This window comes from Kwoniella europaea, chromosome 3 (genome assembly GCF_036810445.1).
Source record: "Kwoniella europaea PYCC6329 chromosome 3, complete sequence".
Classification (NCBI taxonomy): domain Eukaryota; kingdom Fungi; phylum Basidiomycota; class Tremellomycetes; order Tremellales; family Cryptococcaceae; genus Kwoniella; species Kwoniella europaea.
In genome coordinates, this window is record NC_089489.1 from 331855 (window position 1) to 350899 (window position 19045).

Consider the following 19045-nt stretch of genomic DNA (forward strand, 5'->3'; position numbering starts at 1 on the left):
ATAAGAGGGGCTCACTTCTCTCGCAACTGTACGCGATGAGATACTATTGAACTAACTAATTCCAATCCAAGCTATTCCGAGACACCTTAATATGAAAGACCGTTGTATCACTAAACTGAAAGTCTTTCTAAGTCAAAATAAAGGCAGCGAAGCCGGAAGCGAGCACATCTCCACACAGCAGACAAAGAAGACGACCCCTTATATGTATATGGAGGTCCTTGGCAAGCACAAAAGAAAGATGTTTACAGAGACTGCTTTCTCGCGTTTCACTTCTGACCACCTTTGTGTATCGGCATTTTGCGCTACCCACGACATTTTCTGCACAGGTTACCTGTCTGCAATGTGTATAATATATAGCTGAGGAAATCACCAGGCACTCCTTCCTACAAGGTTACCTACTTTTGTAAATGCTCTGCTCAAAGCCAGTAGCAATCCCTAGGTTAGTCTGGAGTAACGAGAGCACATATCCACAAAGCGAGCCTTTGGAGGAGGTCCCTTGGCAGGAGGTCCAAAATACGTTTCGGGAGTATCTGAAAGCCCGTGATGAGGTTTTACGAGAGATCAGACCCTCGTGGTTCCAGAAAATCATACCGTCGTTGGAGGAAGAAGGAATTAATTATAAGACTTTCGAGCACAATCCTGATCGCGTTGATGATGAGATTGACCAATCCATTTGGTCCTTATTACAGAGATACCTGTGATCGAGATAGCCGTGTGGTCCTCCACAGAGCCAACTTCATGGGCCTCACTCCATTTCGGCTGTTTGAAGCCTAACTTGGATCTTGAGGTCATGAAAGGCGTACTGGCCTTTTCAGAGAAGATCAGTCAATACGATATTCGGGACAGAAGCTGGAGATGGACCAGAGCGGCTGCCTTAAATGATGCAGAAAGGTCAGCCCGCAACGAATATATCGAAGCTCGAACACGGCAGCCGAGCAGAAGAGAGCGAGATAGGCTCACAGCTGAATATCGAGAACTTGGGGAAAGTAGACAAGATGAACTGAGAGTACCTTATGCTGCTCAGGATGGTCTCATTAGAAGATTCAGGGAGGCTAATGGATGGTGGAACGAGGACGATGACGTGGTAGATCCTGTCCCTCGAGAGAGGCTCCAACAGATGGAAGCTCCTTCAGGTGCTGGCATTGGCGAGTCCATTCATTCAGAAATCCCCTAACTCAATACCACTCCCATAATCGACTGATTGAACAGACCCAAGTGGGACATGCATCGTATGTTCGAATAATGACTGTTTATATATCCAGAGTCAGCTCATTACGCACAGCACGAGTGATGTATTCTGATCCGCTTTTTGCCACCCGTCCGCTGAACGGTGGTCTGGGTCTGGAGCCCCATGCGCCAATCGCCAGATTGCGAGTCCGATCAACAGCAACAAAGATCATAGCCGAACGAGTCGATATAGACATCAGCTCACACAATCAATCTCATCTGCATTGCATTACATCGCATAGCATAGCATAGATAGAAACAAAACGATATCGACTCGACTCAGCTCCTACATAACATCATCACCGCTCGCACGACAAAAGGACGTGATATAACGGTTACACGTCCATCCATTCTTCTCTCATTCGTCTTGTTGCCACCCACTTTCCATCGAATCTGGCTCATAGGCGTAATGACTACCTTGAAATCGTTCCAAGCTGAGATCGAAGCGATCTCACATGAAAAGCATATCCAATCTATCAAAGAAGCTCGAGAGGCTCATGCCGCAGCTGAGCTGGCAAGACATCACGGCAAGTTACCTTTGACGAAGAACCAGCCTGTCATTGAGGTCAAGGTGGAGGATGAGAAGGATGAAGTAGCTGAAATATCATTAGAGGTGAGTTATACGAGTCATAGTGCTATATCATTTCTACTTTGTCTGCTGTCTTATAAAAGAATGCAAGTCCGGCGTGTAAAGCTGATCCCCTCCTTTCATACTCTAAGGAGTTGATAATATTTGATGACAACAATATCGATGACCTCCAATCCCGCCTGGCCTCAAAACTGTTAAAGGGCCATGGAGAACAACTGATATCACTAGGAGCTCACCCATCACCTCAACATACCTATACTTTGAATCCTCCTTCCACCGATGAATCAAAGTCAATACCGACAGTGGGCATACCTTTGTCCTCAACCCATTTAGATAAATCGATCGAGAAACTCAGAACAGTGTGCCAGGCTTTGAAAGCCGAACTCAATGAGCTATATAGGATAAATCAAGACCAAAGTAGTCATGGATGTTGGCTTGTGCGCTTAACCCCTAGAGGAGTGGAGGAGATAATGGAAGTTAGAGTTGCCGTTGTGGGTAATGTAGATGCTGGGAAGAGTACTACTTTGGGAGTGTTGACTAGAGGTGGATTGGATGATGGACGAGGCAAAGTGAGTGATGTATCAGATGTACTATCACATATACGATCAAGAGTTGCTGTCAGCTGATATGAATCCGTACGTTGATAGGCACGAGTTGCACTTTTCAGACATCCCCATGAGATTGAGACTGGACGTACATCCTCAGTAGGAGGCGAGGTCAGTCCACTGGCACATTCTTAATATACATCTCGACTGAAGGTTGTGATATAGATATTGGGCTTCTCACCTACCGGTCAACCTGTCATACCCACCTCGCACGTTACCGACAATGCAGATGGTCATAATCATGCTTTAGTAGCTGCCAAAAGGGAGAAATTGGGTTGGGAAGAGATATGCAAAAGGGCTGCTAAGGTAGTGAGCTTCATTGATCTAGCAGGACACGAGAGGTAAGCTGCTGCTCTTGGAGACCCTTCCGCCATTGCTTACAGCCGGATTTTCAGGTACTTCAAAACAACCCTGTACGGATTGAGCGGATGTGCACCAGATTATGTCATGTTGATGGTTGGGGGAAATGCTGGTCTGATAGGGATGTCCAAGGTGAGCTATCACTAGCGTCTTGTTCTGAGATCTGTAGCTAACCCCGTCTTTTCAGGAGCACCTAGGTGTAGCTTTAGCTTTGAATGTACCCATAGCAGTATGCGTTACCAAGGTAAATTCAGCTTCCCCTACCTCATTCATATGTCATGGGCTGACGATAAAACTTTATCGCAGATCGATATGACCCCACCGAAGATTCTTGAGCAAACTGTCAATATGCTTACCAAAGTATTGAAGAGTCCCGGGTGCAGGTGTGCTATCTTGAGCCCCTCCACATCATCTCGTCGAGCTGACCTATATCTCGGACAGGCGGATACCGGTATTTGTGAATACCGCTCAAGAAGCGGTCGATTGTGCAAGATATCTCGGTCAGCCGCTAGGCTCAGGAGGAAGATTATGTCCCATCTTTATGGTATCAAATGTGACGGGTCATAATTTGCCGATGCTCAGGACCTTCTTGAATTGCCTGCCGTCTTCTCAGTCCGATGACAAGTATGTGGTGGATGCGCCGTTCGAATTTCAGATAAGCGATGTCTTCTCTGTACCGTTCGTCGGTACTGTAGTGGTTAGTTCGCCCTATTTCTCATAACAACTTGATTTCCATGCTTACAAGCCGGAATATACAGAGCGGCGTGATCACGTCTGGTACGGTACATGGTAAGTTGTTTTTCGCTTTTCGGATCTTTCAATTTCTGACATCTGATTAATAACAGCCAATGATGCCGTACTGCTTGGGCCAGACTCTGTTGGCCAGTTCATGCCCACTGCTGTTAAGACGATACAGCGTAAACGGGCTTCAGTGAATAGCGGTGAAGCTGGTCAGAGTGTATCGTGAGTTGAGTGTATGGCTAAAATCTTGCATGGGACTCAATCCCTCTGTTTCCGATTCAGGTTCGCGCTCAAAAGGATAAGGAGGACACAGGTCAGGAAGGGTATGGTGTTGATAGGAAAGACCGATAATCCTCCGAAGGGTGAGTATAGATTGCATTTACATGTCAAATCCCTTCATTTGCTGATGGCTCTGCATATATATGCAGCCGTCAAACGGTTCGAAGGGATGGTCATGGTACTACACCACGCATCGACCATTCAGCCGAAATACCAAGCAATGATGCACTGCGGTGCTATAAGGGTGAGCCCAATCCCTCTACCACTGTATCTAGTCGTTGCTGACATTGCTCCGTAGCAAACCGTCAGAATCGTCTCATTGGACCATCCGTCCGGATTGATAAGGACAGGTGATCGTGCTAAATGTGTATTCGAATTCATAAGTCACACTGAGTTCTTGAAAGAGGGCCAGTTGATACTGTTGAGGGAGGCAAAAACGAAAGTTTTGGGTGTGGTCACAAAGGTATTACCATAAGGAACGGATTGGGTGTCATTGTCATGTAGGCGAGGCCCCTTTTTGTAACTTGCTCGTGTAGCATTGTTTCAGCTGTACGTGTGTGTTTGTCAATTACCATTACATGCATAAATCATGAGTTGTATCGTTGTGTCCTACGCAAGCATCCCATACTGTGGGGAAAGAGTGGTTGTGGTAGTGTGATGGTGATGGCGATCATTGCGTCATACCACCTACGCATCAAATAACAACACGACGATAACAACACGTTCAAGACTGTGATTACCATCATTCATATCATCATTTGACCATACCAAACCTCTATATCGTCATCACTCTGCAGTCTCACTATATACCCTAGCTCATTACCAGCAGCAGATGCGTACATTCACATTCTCTACACGAAGTAAACATAGCAAAACATCCCACTCCAAGCTGTTTTCCACCCAACATGTCATCTTCTAATCCACCTCGTCGCGACCCTCTACCTAGAAGTTCGTCATTCACCAACATCATGACGTTACCTTCGCTGGACAGGTACTCTGAAGATTGGGCAGGGGCATTGACATTGTTGGGTGAGTCCGTAATTTCCACTCACTTCATACCAGAATCCCACCCTCATTTGCATCACTGCATTTTCCCACACGTACCCAACCATCTATCCACATAACTATATATTTCCATCCCCACAATTACTCTGACATATACAGACATACCTGACCATGTCTTTTCACCTTCAGATGTTATCGAAACATTCTTTGATTCCCGACTGGACCTTTTCAACAGACGCATCAAAGCGCAATCATCAAAACTCAAATCACGAGCTGTTGAATTACTTCCCAAAGGCTTGAGAACACCTGGTGGAGGAGGAAGTACGATCTTATTTGTGGATGAGGAAGAAGATGATGATGAAAGAGAAAAAGGGAAAGATCGAGAGAGGGATAGTGTAGGTGAGAAATATAGGAGGGAGGTGGAAAGGGAGGTAGAGAGGATAAAAGTCAAGGTGAGTGAATTGGGCATAGTGGGTACAGTAGGGGATGAATGCGGTCAAGTAAGACCTTCATGGCTTCATGGAGGAGTGCAGGATGTCAAGAGAGAAGCTGGGTTTACCTGGGTATTCTAGATGACAGAATTAGAAGGGAAGTATAGAGCTGATGACAGTGGATTCACCTCATTAGTTAGCAGCAAAAGTCACACACTTGTCAAGCTCTTGGAGGTCCGCACAAGTAGTCAGAACGAAAGATAAGATATGTAAGTGGTAGTCTCTCTACTTGTCCACTCCAATCCAGCTAGCTATATCCACCATACTAAACTGATCTCATGCTCGATCTTACCACCTGTAGCCTTCTTATTCGGCGTGATGAGTTTAGCATTTACATGCCTGTTATACGGCATGAGACCCGATTACATGCCTCTGGCATATACCGTCCAGAGCGCTTTATACCTACCATTGAGGTTTTACACATATAAGAGGAAAGCGTGGCATTACTTCTTATTTGGTAAGTCTTGTGCATCTACCCGTTGTACGATGGGGATAACTTGCTGATCTTATTGGACTTATTGGCCACATAGAGTGAGTTGTCATCCATCCTCTCTTACAACATGTTGGCAATTAATTCAAGAGGAGATGATTTTTGGTTGACGCTGATCGTCCTTTGATTAGTCTATGTTACTTTGTCAACGTCCTTGATCTCCTTTGGATTTGGGTATTCCCCTCCTCGACAACCTTGTTCATTTGTTGTTACCTCTTGACATTAGGTAAGCTGCTTGATCATGATGATTTCGCTCGTCAGCTTACTAACGTACTGACTGTTCCAATGCAGGCCCAATCGCAAGCGCTATCATAACATGGCGAAATTCCCTCGTGTTTCATTCGCTGGACAAGATTATATCTATATTCATCCATATCTACCCTCCGATCGTCCTGAGCGTTATTAGGTGAGCTACCTCTCCAGTGTGTATATCAGAGTGTAGCTCATGACAGCATATGTTTAGACACAATTATCCAAATGCCGAGGAGAGATATCCAGGGTTAAAAGATGTAGATAATTATAAATGGTACACTATGATCTTACTTAGTGGGGTACCATGTGAGTTGACTCATTTGATCTTACATGAGATCGGATCATTGATCTTGTATGATCTCAAGTAGATATACTCTGGCAAGCGACATATTACAAAGTAAGTTCTTCTAAATTTCTTCGAGAAGAAAGGACCAAGTCTGATTCATTCCTGGTTTGATCTTAGTTCATCTCCTTAGATAGGAAAAGCAAGATTGAATCTGGACAAAGACAAAATTCATTCCAATAGTGAGCATATGGGTGCTATGCTCGTCGTAGAGAACGTAAAAGCTGATGAACCACCCGTGATACTAGCTTGTTGAACGATAAACGCGGTCCCATCGGAAAAGCACTGAGGGGTATAAGACCCGAACATAGGGAACTATGGTTTATATTCTGCCAACTGAGTGAGTACCATCTTTCACTGAATAGTCCTTTTACCTCTTTTGCGATTGGGATTATGCTGATACTACGTGTGCACATATTACTTGTATTATACAGTCTACAGTATCGTCTTCATGATTCCACCTGCTACCTTGTTCATCCACAGCTCAACAGCAAGTTCGGCTTTCTTGATTATCATCTTCGCTGTGTCAGCATGGAACGGAGCGAGTTTCTATGTCGAGGTATTTGGACGAAAGTGAGTTGTTCTTTTTTTGACTCTTGTATTCATTCTGTATCGAGCTTTGATTTCATCTTGTGTGGTCGATGAGTCCTGCTGAAACTGCGCTGCGTTGTTTTACGGTTTCAGGTTCGAGAGGGAGTTAGAGAAACTACGAAAAGAGATGGAACTTGCTTCCGCAACAGGAACCAGTACATCTTCGATTGCATCGAATTCTACTCCACATTCACCATCGACTTTCACCGAAGGCGAGCCTGAACCTGACTCTGGAGAGGGTCAGAGACGGGATTCTCACTCGAATTCTTCCAGTGAAAGTTCGAGAGAAAGTGTATACGAATCTGATCAAGGTAAACCTGCCAAAGGATTGGATGATAGTCCATTAATCCTTCCTTCCACAGCTAGTCAGCAGGCAAGGGATATGGAAGTATCGGAATATACACTTGATAAGGCTGTGGAGGAGGTGAATAGAGGTGAGCAAGAAGGCAAGAAAGATATATAGTACGGTAGATATCTTTTATTCATGTAAAGGTGATAATTTCAATTGATCAATGGTATAATATCGCTTTGGGATTTCATATTACGATTTGGTAATTATGTATGTATGATACGTTATATCGTTGCAACTTGTGTAAGTTGTCTTGCATAAAGCTCGGCTCTATACATTGATCCACCATTTTTTATAACAAGATGTATATGAACAGATGGGCGGCAGGCAGAACCCAAAAAAGCGAATGCACAACAGTGGCACGGCAAAATTAACGATTAATATCTCACACGGAGTAAAGAGGTAAATCCGTGATTGTTTAAGGGGTATCGAAGTTTGCGGGTTTGACACGTATATATTACAGTGAAAATAGCGATCCATGAATAATGATGTGAATATGTTTGTCATGTCGACAAACCTATGTTGACCCGTTCAGTCTCCACCTTCGATCAGACCTTGTGGATCTCTTTTAACAGTCTCTCTTTCTCTTCCAATTGCACTATAACACGTAGGCACGATCAGCAATTGACATTCTCGAGCTTACAACACCAGTAAGACAGATGAAGACCTTCCGAGCAAATAGTCAACCTCATTCCAGAGGGAAATCATACTCACATCTCATCCCAGTCTTAGCCAACAACCTCTCAGTCCTGTAATTCTCATACAACGTCTCTCTAGTAGTGCTTCTAAGAATCTTCGAATTATCCCCCAAGATATTTTCTTTCAACTGTATAAAATCCGAATGAGCCGAATCAAACAGTTTCGCTTCTCCCCATTTATATTTCCTAGATGGGTCTTCTTCGATAATGGAAGTCGTGGTAGTATGATCGGGCAGGAATAGAGAATAGGGCACTTCAGACCCAGAGGGGTTGTGCTCAGGTGGTGACTCGATTGATTCGGGTGTGGGTGGTCGTTGATCTTGGTTCAGAGAAGGTCTGTCGGTTTCAGAGAAATCGAAACTCTAAGTCGTACTGGAGATCAGCTCCATACACTGAAAATGTGCAAAAGAAACGGTCCGTCTTTCCCGCTCCCATGTATCGTCTCTGCAAGGTTTCGGAGCACACGGAAATATGAAAAAGAATAACAATAACTTACTTTCCTGGAACCTTCATCGAGCTCACTGAATATCCCAAACCCTTTACCTGGGATATCATTCTTCTTATTGCCCAGATCCCTTTTCATAGCGTCTTTTACCAAGTTCAATTCCGAAACAGTCAGACAATCAGAGTGAATAAGGATAGGTAAGACATTAGCCCTTCTCGATAATTTGCGGATCTGCAACAAACGTCAGAGAATCCATTGTCAGCTCAAGTAGATGTGTTCACATCCATGTATCTAGAGGTAGCTCACTATCTCGACTTCAACTTCTGATACCTTTGGATGAGTGGACGAGACCCCATCATCATGCACTGACGTGGGATGAGAGGAAGGTTGATCGTCATCAAACAAACCTAGACAAGACCAGTCTACTGGGTCTGCATCTCGAGGGGATTGCGGATGAAGGATGGTTCGGGCGTCGATCAGGTAAATTACTATTCGAAGGATGGGATGTTAGATCACCGATCAGCTGTCGAAGCGTACCAGAAGAAACCATAGCAGAGTAGCCCACAACTCCCATTGGCGAGATGTGGCCTCTTAGTCGGGTCTGACCATGACTTACCAAGATGTATCAGCCCTTCTTCCCCACCTGTCATCCTCCGGATCTTCTTTTCCTCCTGACACATGACCTCGAACCTATCCTCCAACAATCTCATCAATCCACCTACACCCCTTTCACGGGACTTGTGGGACAGCTCATCATTCAGTTTGAGGTCTAATCCTGGAGTATCGATAATTCGCACTAACAGCCTTTCCGAGATGGTCGATATGGCCGTATAGGCGTTTAGAGATTTGGTGGGATTGAGAGGGATAAATGGAGTAGGATGTTCTGGTGTGGAAAGTGATGAAAGAAGTAGGTTTGTGAAGCTATAATCCAGCTTACATCAGTACGAATGTTACTCCTCATGTTATTGGGGATGTACAGTAAGTGGAAAGAAGGAGTGACTCACCTGGTCTTGCCTACACCTTGTCCACCTACTACCACTACATTCAATTTGCCTACTGTCCCCTTCTTTCTACCTTTCCTTCTACTAATTACTCTATGTAAACTATCCCTCTGACCATCTTGCGAAATGGAAGGTGAGGACAAATTTGAATTCGAGTTTGGTCCATGACCGTTGCTCGTGTTGTGGTTGTTCCAAGATGTTGGAGGTAAATTTATAGGTTGTGAAAATGGATGATCACTTGACCAACCAATTCTACTCTTCCTAAAATCATTCTTATCAACCGTATCTCCATATCCATATCCATTTCGATCAAAATTGATATCCACTATACTATATATATCATGTTGAGGTTGAGGAGAATGTACCGATTTGGGTGTGAAAGGTCTATGAAATTGAGTATCTCCAGAAACCAAACTTGGTTTCTTACCTCTACCTCTAAATGACATTTCTTTATCCTTATTTTGGGTTTGAGATTGAGATTGTTTAGTCGAAAATCTAAAAGGAGGAACTTCTTCCCATGATGATACGTCTAATAAAGGTGTAGTGAGATCGGGTAGAGATAAAGAAGGTCTGACTACCTTGGTGGGGTCTGTAGGTGAGACCGATTGAGGTCTAGCTCTCTTGCGGAGGAAGGAAGGGGCCATGGTGGGATTGGGGTTGACTGTCGATTATGGATTATTGAGTCGAGAATATCGTTGTTATAATCAATTATGGATGTTGACAAAGGAAGTGATAGGGTTATGATGAAAGACAAGATGAGGGAAAGAAGGTCTTCTGATTTTGATATCAGCAAGATGAGTGATTGAATTGATCGTCTCCTCTTCTTCTCTTGTCAGTGGGTATCAGTATGATCAGTAAGGTGATGTTGTTTTAATGTTGAGTCAAGAGGAGTGAATCGGGTGGGATGCATTGTTATCATTTGATGTTGATGTTGATGATCCATGCGTCACGCTCTGTCCCCGTGCTATGATCCCCATACTGTACATGACAACAAAGGGAAATGGTCAGAAGGTCAGTGCGTTTCATTAGTGGGGATGCCAAAGGACCTGATCGAGAATCCACTCACGGGCAAAGTACAATGGAATCCCAGTCGCCTATCATGCATACATACAAATATTCGAAATGTGTTACAACATTCCATTCTTCTTCAAAGTTCATGTCAAGCCTTTCAAAGTTCGCGACAACTTCACTTTAAACCCCTTTCTTTCTCCCTCTTCTCTCTGAAGAACAAAGCCACATTCTTCGCTACACTGGGGAAATCATTTTGGATCTTCACATCCTGACCTATCCATTTGGGTAATTTATTCTTGATGCGGGGTGTTCCATATCGTTTATCGATAAGTAAGATCGTGGCATAATCATTCGCGTGTCTAATAGCTCGACCTGATCATGACCCTGATTAGTTTCTTGTGCGGTGAGACAGATGTGAATGACCTTTGCTCACCAATAGACTGATTGACCGCTCTCATACACAGATTCTCATACATCTCCCTACTCGACTCTTTACTATTCCCAGGTAGACCCTCAATGTACCTCATACGCTCTTGCAATTCCACAGAACCGACATTCGCAAATGGTAATCCGACCATGATCACACAACGTCCAAGGGAATCAGAAAAGTTGATACCTAAATTCCCTTCAGTTAGCAGTGGCTTCTCTGGTCGCGTTGGAAACTGACCTTCTGACAATTTACCTCCTACTACTGCGAATAGCAACGCTCCAGTTCTCTTGCCTTTCTGAACTGCGTCTCCCTACCATCGCTTAATCAGCTACTATGCAAGATATTATTCTAGCTGATATACTCTCACAGAGGAAATAGCCAGAGCATAATCCCTCAATGTACTCTCCACATCACCGCTGGTCTGAGGTTCGAAGAAGAGCTATTCCACGAATCATGAGTGATCAGATGAGATACCATTTCTCACGCTATTCACATACAGTCTTCTTATCTCCTAATCTTCCAATGAAGCCCGAACTCGTCCAAGTCGTCTTTACTTTATCCAAAAACGAATAGGAAGGTAAGAAAACAACCACTCCATCTGGGACTAATCCAATTATCGATTGAATGACAGATCCAAGTTCTGTCATCTACTCAAACTCTCAGCTATCAGCCATCACGACCCGCAATATCCCTCGATGGATATGTAAACTTGTGATTCTTACAATAGTATCATTTTCTCTATTAGAATACTTAAATTCAAATTCCGTCTTCCTCGGGCCTACACATACCACCTGCGTGAGGAGGTTCTCTTTGGGTATCACATGCGAACAAGATAAGGCCGAAAATCGATCTTTAGGTATTGAAGGGAATAGTTGTTGGAGGAAATCCGATATCTGAGTGAAAAACAACAAAGCATGAGCTTCTATCAATGTCATTCTAGCACTATATAGTCGATAAGCTCCGCGTACAGGTTCCATAGTGCCTCCTGCTAAAATGACCGATCTAGCTTCTTCTACAATCTCTTTGAACCTTTCTGCGGGGTTTAACAAGACATATTTGATTGTCACTACGTTCGAATTGCCATCTTCTGAAGAAAGTATGACTCTTCCGTCATCTTTCGAATCAACAAGTGACAACAGGAAGGATTCGACTATATGGAATGAAGCGATGGAAGCATGCCGATGAGTCGACGTCCTCGAGGATTTGTTCTCTACGCACGAGAGACCAGCCCACGTTGTCAGCTATATCGACTCATCTTATCGTATGAAGACGGAAGAGGATGGCTCACCCATTTGCTTCTCTTTCTCTTTCTGTTCCAGAGTAAACTCCGAGAACCCACTAATCTTTCTCGCCAATTTACTTTCCTTCAAATACCCCACCAAATCCAATGGATTCAACTGATCATTCCCTTTACCTATCCTTTCCATCAATTCGTTGATATTCAAAACCTCATTCTTTATCTTCCCTTTCCCGGTATGAGCAGTGACGAAATCTTGACAGACTTTAGTCAAACCTTGCAGCAGGCTCAATACCTGTCGTATCTTTAGGGAATGTACAGATTTCAACCTGTTTTTGAATCTTGCGTAGTATTGTTGTAATTGGTTTATCGCATTGGATATAGTCTTGGAAGTTAACGTGGTTGAATAGATGGACAGTAACGTATCTATAAGATCTAATTCTTGACATCAGCTTTGACCTTTCGACGTAATGAAGTGAGGAAATGAACTCACTATGCGCTTCGTCGATCACTACCACCTGATCTTTCAGATTGATATCTAACGCTTCTCTTGCATTCTTCTGCAGTAGGAGATTATAAGGGAGTGTCACAATCTGTTCACACCATGTCAGCTTATCTGGACTATCTCGCCTTCGATTTGAGCTGATGCCCGAGACCTACCTGACTCTGCTTGACTGCTCGTCTCGTAGCGTAATACGGACAGACACAAGATTTACGTCCTATAGCTACTATATCTTCAATGTCTTTCACCGAGGCCTGATCATACCATCGTATCAGCTCTTCGAACAACGCTGAATGGCCCATACATAGCTGACATACCAATACTGAATCTCGTGCATCTAACATTATACCTTCCTCTGCTTTGGTAGGAAGGAATTCGCATCTTGTTTTACCTACTCATGTCACATCATGGATCAGCTATACCATATTGTCACAGCCACGAGGGAAAAGTCGATATTGAATCGACTAAGGTGAAAGGATGGCATACCTGATTTCTGCATATCCAAACAAGCTTCATTCAACCTCTCATCCCCTCCTCCACTATTCTTCGCTAATGATCGGACCTTATCGTTGATACATAGCTGTTTCCTACTTCCAAGAGGTACAAGACTGACTCCTTTGGGTTTCTTGGCGCTCGAGTTTGAGTCATCCTTAGTTGATTTAGATTCAAAATCCGATACAGGGAAAGATGTTTTCAGTAATTCCGAGGTCAGTTGACGCAGTTGAGTATGGGTTCTGGAAGTGTAGTAGATCTGTATGTATGAACTGGGTCGTTAGTATAGTCATATTGAGTGATACATGGAATCAAATTGCTTATTATAGTCGAATGAGAAGAAGAGGAAGGGTTTATCCTACCCACCTTAGGTAAATCCTCTTCCTCCTCTTCTTCTCCTTCTACATTAACCTTAGGTCTCGAAGCTTCGTACCTATCTCCCAAATATGCATGAGCCTCGCGTGTATTTCTCACATCAGAGACAAATGAAGTGTGCAGCTCACTTATCCATCAGCTCCCTAACTTCTTTACTGATATAGGGACCCTCCATATCTCTCTTTTCGGAATCATCAGGCACAAACTCCTCTTCCTCCTTCCTCACTCCATTGTTCCTGTCAACACCACCATCAACTTTCGACTTCTTGACCACTACACCCATACCCTTATTCATCCCCAAACCCATACTCTTTCTAATTTTCCTTTCTCTCTCCCTAGCTTTCTTCAGCCTCTCGTCCCTCTTTTCCTCGACGCCCCTCAACTCAGCAAGTTTCGCTTTAAGCGAATGTTCGATCACCCATTCGGGATCCGAGGGATCGTCCAATCTCAATTTCTCCCGTAAACCATCGGTAAAAGCGGTAGAGAGACGCTGTTGATGTTGTTCTAGCCATGTTAGAGTTGAGGTAAGGAGGGAGAGGGATTTACCCGTACCGGTAGGTGATTCCACCTATCTCAAAAGTTTGTCAATCGACCATCAACAGGCAACAAATCACCATATGACCAAATCTGATTGGACATAGATAGTTTGTTAGAGATAGAGGGAGATATACTCACTATACCTATCTTACCATCTTCTATAGCTCTGAAAACCACTTGCATCAATTGTAATTGGATATCGTATGGTTTAGGATATGGAAAGGGGAAGGAAGTGGGAGTTGGAAGTTGAGGTAATGTCGATGTCGATGTGGAACCGGAAGTAGGTTCAGCCATGTTGCATACTGTTGATCCGTCAGTGCGTAGACTCGAGCTGCAATCATGAATACCGCGTACTGCTATATCATCATGATTTCAAGCTGTGGTCGTAGTTGCTGACAAGATGGGTGAACGATGTATGATGGATGATTGCAAGAAGTTGATATTGAATGATGATCTTTCAACTTTTCAACCCGTGTCGACGCGTTTGACTTTCCATCCCGGTCACCGAAAATCTAATGTTCTCAGCCTCAGCATTTTGCTATCTGCCTCGCGATAATAACAGAGCATGATATGACATAGAATGAGTGATACATGATCTCAACATACAAACATCTATCTAGCTAACGAGGCTACTAAACATAAGATACAATTACAAGTTCGATTTCAGATATATATAATTTCGATTTCGCTGGTCTATAAGTAAAGACACCACCTCACATCATACTCCAAGCCCTCTTATCCCCAACTCTCATCATATGCATCAATATAGCTTCAGCCACAATCGAATCTTGTTTTTTCTGCTGTAAATGCTGTGAAGCTACATGTCCATGTCCATGTTCAGGTCGATATCCATGTTGGTGGGTATAGTGTAAATGACATCCTTTTTCACCGATGAAGTGCCATAACCTTTCGTTGGGGTTGCACTGACGTTTGGCGATCGGTTCATGTGGTTGTTCATGTATGGAATCGAGATGGAAGATGGAGTCATGGGTTCGCTTGTACTGAGTGGTGAGTGTGAGATGTTCATGCTTCCGCTCATCGATCTTCGATGTATGCTCATAGGCGGTACGGACGGTATCGCTATTGTTCTTGGAGGTGTAGGTGTAGGTGTCTGGGAGTGGGATAGTAAGGAGTGGTGGGGATGTTGGAGGGGTGAGCAAGATTTCCTTCTTTGTATTTCTTCTTCCCTCTTCTGAAGGTGACCAGGAGCTAGAGCTGGAGCATGGGGAATCGATCCTGTCGAAAATCGTGGGAGGTAATGTGGTCGTGCGTGCTAAAGCCGACTAAAAATGTCAGCGATGATTCATAAGCTAAAGATCACTATCTACCATTCATAATGGAAGACCAACTCACATATGGTAAAGAAGATGGAGCTACTGCATTGAGAGAGTAGGGTGCCCATTCACCATCACCTTCTTTCAGTTTCTGTATTCGATTCGTATGATGTTCTATCGAATGAGGTAAGATACTCAATTCCCTGAAAGGAGATTTCATCTGAGTTCGTGAGATCGATGGAAGACTATTAGATCGTCTCTTTCTACCGCCAAGTCGGGAGGACGACCTTGATGAGGTTGCAGAGTGAATGTGATCTTCATCGGAAGATGAGGAACCGGATAAGGATAATCTTGGTGTGGGTGGTGTGGAAGGTGGTCGGTAATGATGATGGTGCTGATGGTGGCGGTGAGGATAAGGGGAATGTACCATATGTTGGTGATGTACATGGTGAGGATGGATGTGGTGTGGATTCTGTATGTGATGGGAAGTAGTCGTCGAAGGGACCTCCAACGATTTGAGGAGATCATCAAACGATGGTAAGGTCGTTTTGATCGTAGAAGGTGATTTGATAGGCATAGCGGTGTTTAGCTGTAGACCCGACATTGTGATTTATCCAGTACGATAGATTATCGAGAGAAGATGTCGAAAGATGTTGAGTCAGTATAGTCAAATAAATGGACTGTAGATCTTGTGTTGGTGGTATTGTGTGTCAATGTTAGTTTATCGTGTGAGTAACATAAGAAGAGGAGAGGAAGAGCTGAATTCGGAATATCAGTATCCTATCTATATATAAAATCTCATCATAGTATAAAAAGAAGTCTGGTTTATCGGATTCTATCGCAATGAGGAATCAATCGCATCACATCTTTTGATCGTAAGTTAACTTGCTTCAGGTGACGATTTGAATTCAGATCTGATTGATTCGCACGACGAATCAAGTTGCAAAGGAGATACAGTATCATCAGAAACGGTAACTTACTTACAGCAGTCATAATCGTGCGGACACAGTAGGAGGAGGAGGAAACCGACAGGGTGAAATGGAAAATTACAAGGTATGAATCGCCAAGCACCTATAATCGGAAGATACCGTGGGGTGCCACAACCGACGCGATGTCATCCGAATTCACTACTCAATCCAAAACATTCTCTGTTCACGGCCGTCGCTCTTTGTAGCATGTTCGCGGATTGATGAGCGCGTGCACATTTAAACGTTGAGTATCTCGTCGTACCTTTCGTATCTTAGGAACAAATGGGAGGAGCTGCAAAGTTGCAAAGAGAAAGACAGGGTGTGTAACCTTAGCGATATATTGTTATTGGTATTCACTGAATTTCCACTTCTAGTTCTTCTCGGTCGAGATTCGTATTGACTTTGGGAAAATAGTGATAACCAACCTTTCTCGACTTAGACCAAACAGATCATGGCTCCGTCATGACCGGATCTTGGAGGTGTTTTGTGAATCTGTCCCAGAGACCAAAAGTCAAAACAAAGAGCGGGCTCGGAAGGTCTCGCGTTGACTATAACAGGTACTCTGATCGAGTATGCCACAGAGCGGCAGTTGGGATGATGGAAGGTATAACACCGAGATGTGGGGTCTCCGCAAGTGAATGCACTCCACATATTCAGTCACTAAGTATCATGTCATCACTCCTCGTTACCGCCACCTCCCTCGCACACGATACACGATACACGATACACCCCCATCTGTACTTTCCATCTGTCTCTTTCTCCCTCTTTCTTCTTCTTCTCCCAGTCTCTTTCGATTACACCAGAGCCAAACACAACACTTTGCCTTTAGTCACCTCCTCAAATCGTCAAAGAACGTCTTACATCTCTACCACCTCTCTTTCCTTGAACTTCATTCATCGTCAACAGATCAAAATGGTTGAAGCTGTCCTTAACCCAATCAAGCAAGCTACCGAGAACGTCGTCAATGCTGCTGCAGACTTCGTATCTACCGGTGCTATCACTGCTGACTCTGCCGAAGAGGACGCTAAGAAGATTGCTGATATCCCAAAAGAAGATGATGGTCATAGAGTAAGTAGTCGTTGGCTCCCCTCTCGCGATCTGTGCGTTAACGTGTATAATATGGTATAGATCTACATTGGTAATATCGATTACACAACTACCAAGGAACAAGTTCAAGAATTCGTCGCTCCTGCAGGTGGTGAGATGTGAGTTAATCGTCTCTTCTCCACCGCTACAGGGAGCATGACAGCCCAACTGACGGGAAATTTCCATGGTGGTAGCAAAACTATCGATCTCCCATTGAAATTCGGTAAAAGACCTGCTGGATATGCCTTTGTCACCTACACCAACGAAGCAGACGCTACCAAGGCTGTCGAGCAACTCAAAGATAAAGGCAAGTCCACCCCCCACCTTCTACATGGTGTAAATCACTAACTGTGAATGATGATGGGTATAGATTTCGGTAGCAGACAACCCCGAATTGAGCTTGCTCGACCAGCTGAGAAAGTGCTCGAGATCAGAAAGGCCAAAGACGAGAAGAGGAAACAGAGAATAGAGGCCAATAACGCCAAGAAAGCTGAGAAAGCCGCCGAATCAGCTACTGCCGCTGGCGCCGCCCCCGAAGCTAATGGTAAATCCGCTGAGGAGGGTGAGGAGAAACCTAAGAAGAAGAAGAATAATAAGAGCAAGGCTAAGGTGAGTTGGGATTTTCACTCAACGAAGGACTTTTAATCGAAGAGGGTGGTATACCTGTATTCATCTCGGTTTTCTCCACTTTTTCGATCTCGTTGTCCGCTCTTAATGACCTCTCTGAGAGGCTTTTCCATCCACCTGCGCTTTCCATTCTTATTTATTTTTATCCCTTCATCGGAAATATTCATCGTTAGGAGTATAGCTGACGCTCTTTCCTTGTAGAAGTCCCGACGACGTCTTCCTGGAGAAGGTGATGAAGGAGAAGGTGAAGCTGAGGCTTCTGGGGATGCCAAACCAGCTTCAAAGGGTAGAATCGATGTGAACGGTGCAGATGGAGAGACCAAGGAGAAGAAGAAGGCTGCTCCTAAACCCAAGAAGGAGAGACAACCTCGACTTGAGCTCACTGGTGATGATTCAAAGGTAAATCAATTTTCATCTAATTGATTCTCTTCTCGTCATTTAGCTGATGTTTTCCTATTCTTTTTTTGATTTCTACAGAACACCATCTTCGTTGCCAACCTTCCATTCTCGGTCGATGACGAAGCCCTCGCTACCATCTTCACTAATCTCTCCATCAAAGTGAAATCCGCCAAAGTTGTCAAGGGGATCCGAAGACCTCGACCAGGAGCTGCTCGAACTTTCAGACCATTCAGAGCTTCAAAAGGATTCGGTTTTGTGGAAATTGAGAATGATGCTGAACAAGCACAAGCTGTTGAGAAGGTTGATGGAACCCTGATCGAAGATAGGAAGATCACCGCTAAGATTGCTAAAGAGATGAAGCCTATTGAGCTTGAAGAAGCTCAAGCTGAAGCTAACGGTAATGGTGATGCGTGAGTGCTTGCGTATTGTTTCATCAACAAAGATCATGTTAAGCTCAAGTATATTTGTTGCTTAGTAACGAAACCACCGCATAAATCAATACAAACCCCTGTTTACCCTTAAATCGTATTCACTTAAACCTCTCCACTCCAAACCAATCACAACCTATCATCATCATCCTCATCATTTGTAAACATCGTCGAAAAGAAGTATTCATGTAGGAAAACAAGAAACCAGTTAAT

The 19045-nt window shown here is 43.9% G+C and overlaps 7 protein-coding genes across 7 annotated transcripts; 4 read left to right on the top strand and 3 right to left on the bottom strand.

Moving 5' to 3' along the window:
- Nucleotides 1-790: 790 nt before the first annotated feature.
- Nucleotides 791-1174, top strand: V865_007979 (uncharacterized protein; the record flags this gene model as incomplete). The annotated part of the gene is made up of 1 exon (XM_066231721.1): nucleotides 791-1174. The coding sequence occupies one exon, from the start codon at nucleotides 791-793 to the stop codon at nucleotides 1172-1174; it is 384 nt and encodes a 127-aa protein (XP_066087818.1).
- Nucleotides 1175-1636: 462 nt separating this feature from the next.
- Nucleotides 1637-4276, top strand: V865_007980 (uncharacterized protein; the record flags this gene model as incomplete). The annotated part of the gene is made up of 13 exons (XM_066231722.1): nucleotides 1637-1840; nucleotides 1948-2385; nucleotides 2464-2532; nucleotides 2587-2762; nucleotides 2817-2913; nucleotides 2969-3025; nucleotides 3088-3164; nucleotides 3223-3478; nucleotides 3540-3570; nucleotides 3627-3744; nucleotides 3805-3884; nucleotides 3951-4045; nucleotides 4100-4276. The coding sequence occupies 13 exons, from the start codon at nucleotides 1637-1639 to the stop codon at nucleotides 4274-4276; spliced, it is 1875 nt and encodes a 624-aa protein (XP_066087819.1).
- A 430-nt stretch (nucleotides 4277-4706) lies between these two features.
- V865_007981 (uncharacterized protein) lies at nucleotides 4707-7436 on the top strand (the record flags this gene model as incomplete). The annotated part of the gene is made up of 12 exons (XM_066231723.1): nucleotides 4707-4830; nucleotides 4996-5258; nucleotides 5434-5506; nucleotides 5599-5758; nucleotides 5919-6013; nucleotides 6079-6193; nucleotides 6251-6345; nucleotides 6408-6436; nucleotides 6503-6564; nucleotides 6631-6722; nucleotides 6817-6955; nucleotides 7067-7436. 12 exons carry the CDS (start codon nucleotides 4707-4709, stop codon nucleotides 7434-7436), a joined length of 1617 nt encoding a protein of 538 aa, XP_066087820.1.
- A 434-nt stretch (nucleotides 7437-7870) lies between these two features.
- V865_007982 (uncharacterized protein) lies at nucleotides 7871-10110 on the bottom strand (the record flags this gene model as incomplete). The annotated part of the gene is made up of 6 exons (XM_066231724.1): nucleotides 7871-7920; nucleotides 8037-8382; nucleotides 8517-8696; nucleotides 8772-8953; nucleotides 9082-9386; nucleotides 9470-10110. The coding sequence occupies 6 exons, from the start codon at nucleotides 10108-10110 to the stop codon at nucleotides 7871-7873; spliced, it is 1704 nt and encodes a 567-aa protein (XP_066087821.1).
- Nucleotides 10111-10652: 542 nt separating this feature from the next.
- On the bottom strand, nucleotides 10653-14344 carry V865_007983 (uncharacterized protein; the record flags this gene model as incomplete). The annotated part of the gene is made up of 15 exons (XM_066231725.1): nucleotides 10653-10849; nucleotides 10911-11093; nucleotides 11145-11217; nucleotides 11275-11346; nucleotides 11405-11554; nucleotides 11630-11800; nucleotides 11876-12117; nucleotides 12196-12579; nucleotides 12638-12737; nucleotides 12805-12900; nucleotides 12964-13037; nucleotides 13133-13397; nucleotides 13505-13571; nucleotides 13642-14081; nucleotides 14189-14344. 15 exons carry the CDS (start codon nucleotides 14342-14344, stop codon nucleotides 10653-10655), a joined length of 2670 nt encoding a protein of 889 aa, XP_066087822.1.
- Nucleotides 14345-14763: 419 nt separating this feature from the next.
- V865_007984 (uncharacterized protein) lies at nucleotides 14764-15928 on the bottom strand (the record flags this gene model as incomplete). The annotated part of the gene is made up of 3 exons (XM_066231726.1): nucleotides 14764-15051; nucleotides 15120-15323; nucleotides 15404-15928. 3 exons carry the CDS (start codon nucleotides 15926-15928, stop codon nucleotides 14764-14766), a joined length of 1017 nt encoding a protein of 338 aa, XP_066087823.1.
- A 1276-nt stretch (nucleotides 15929-17204) lies between these two features.
- Nucleotides 17205-18818, top strand: V865_007985 (uncharacterized protein; the record flags this gene model as incomplete). The annotated part of the gene is made up of 6 exons (XM_066231727.1): nucleotides 17205-17360; nucleotides 17421-17497; nucleotides 17573-17685; nucleotides 17749-17987; nucleotides 18207-18404; nucleotides 18483-18818. The coding sequence occupies 6 exons, from the start codon at nucleotides 17205-17207 to the stop codon at nucleotides 18816-18818; spliced, it is 1119 nt and encodes a 372-aa protein (XP_066087824.1).
- Nucleotides 18819-19045: the final 227 nt, after the last annotated feature.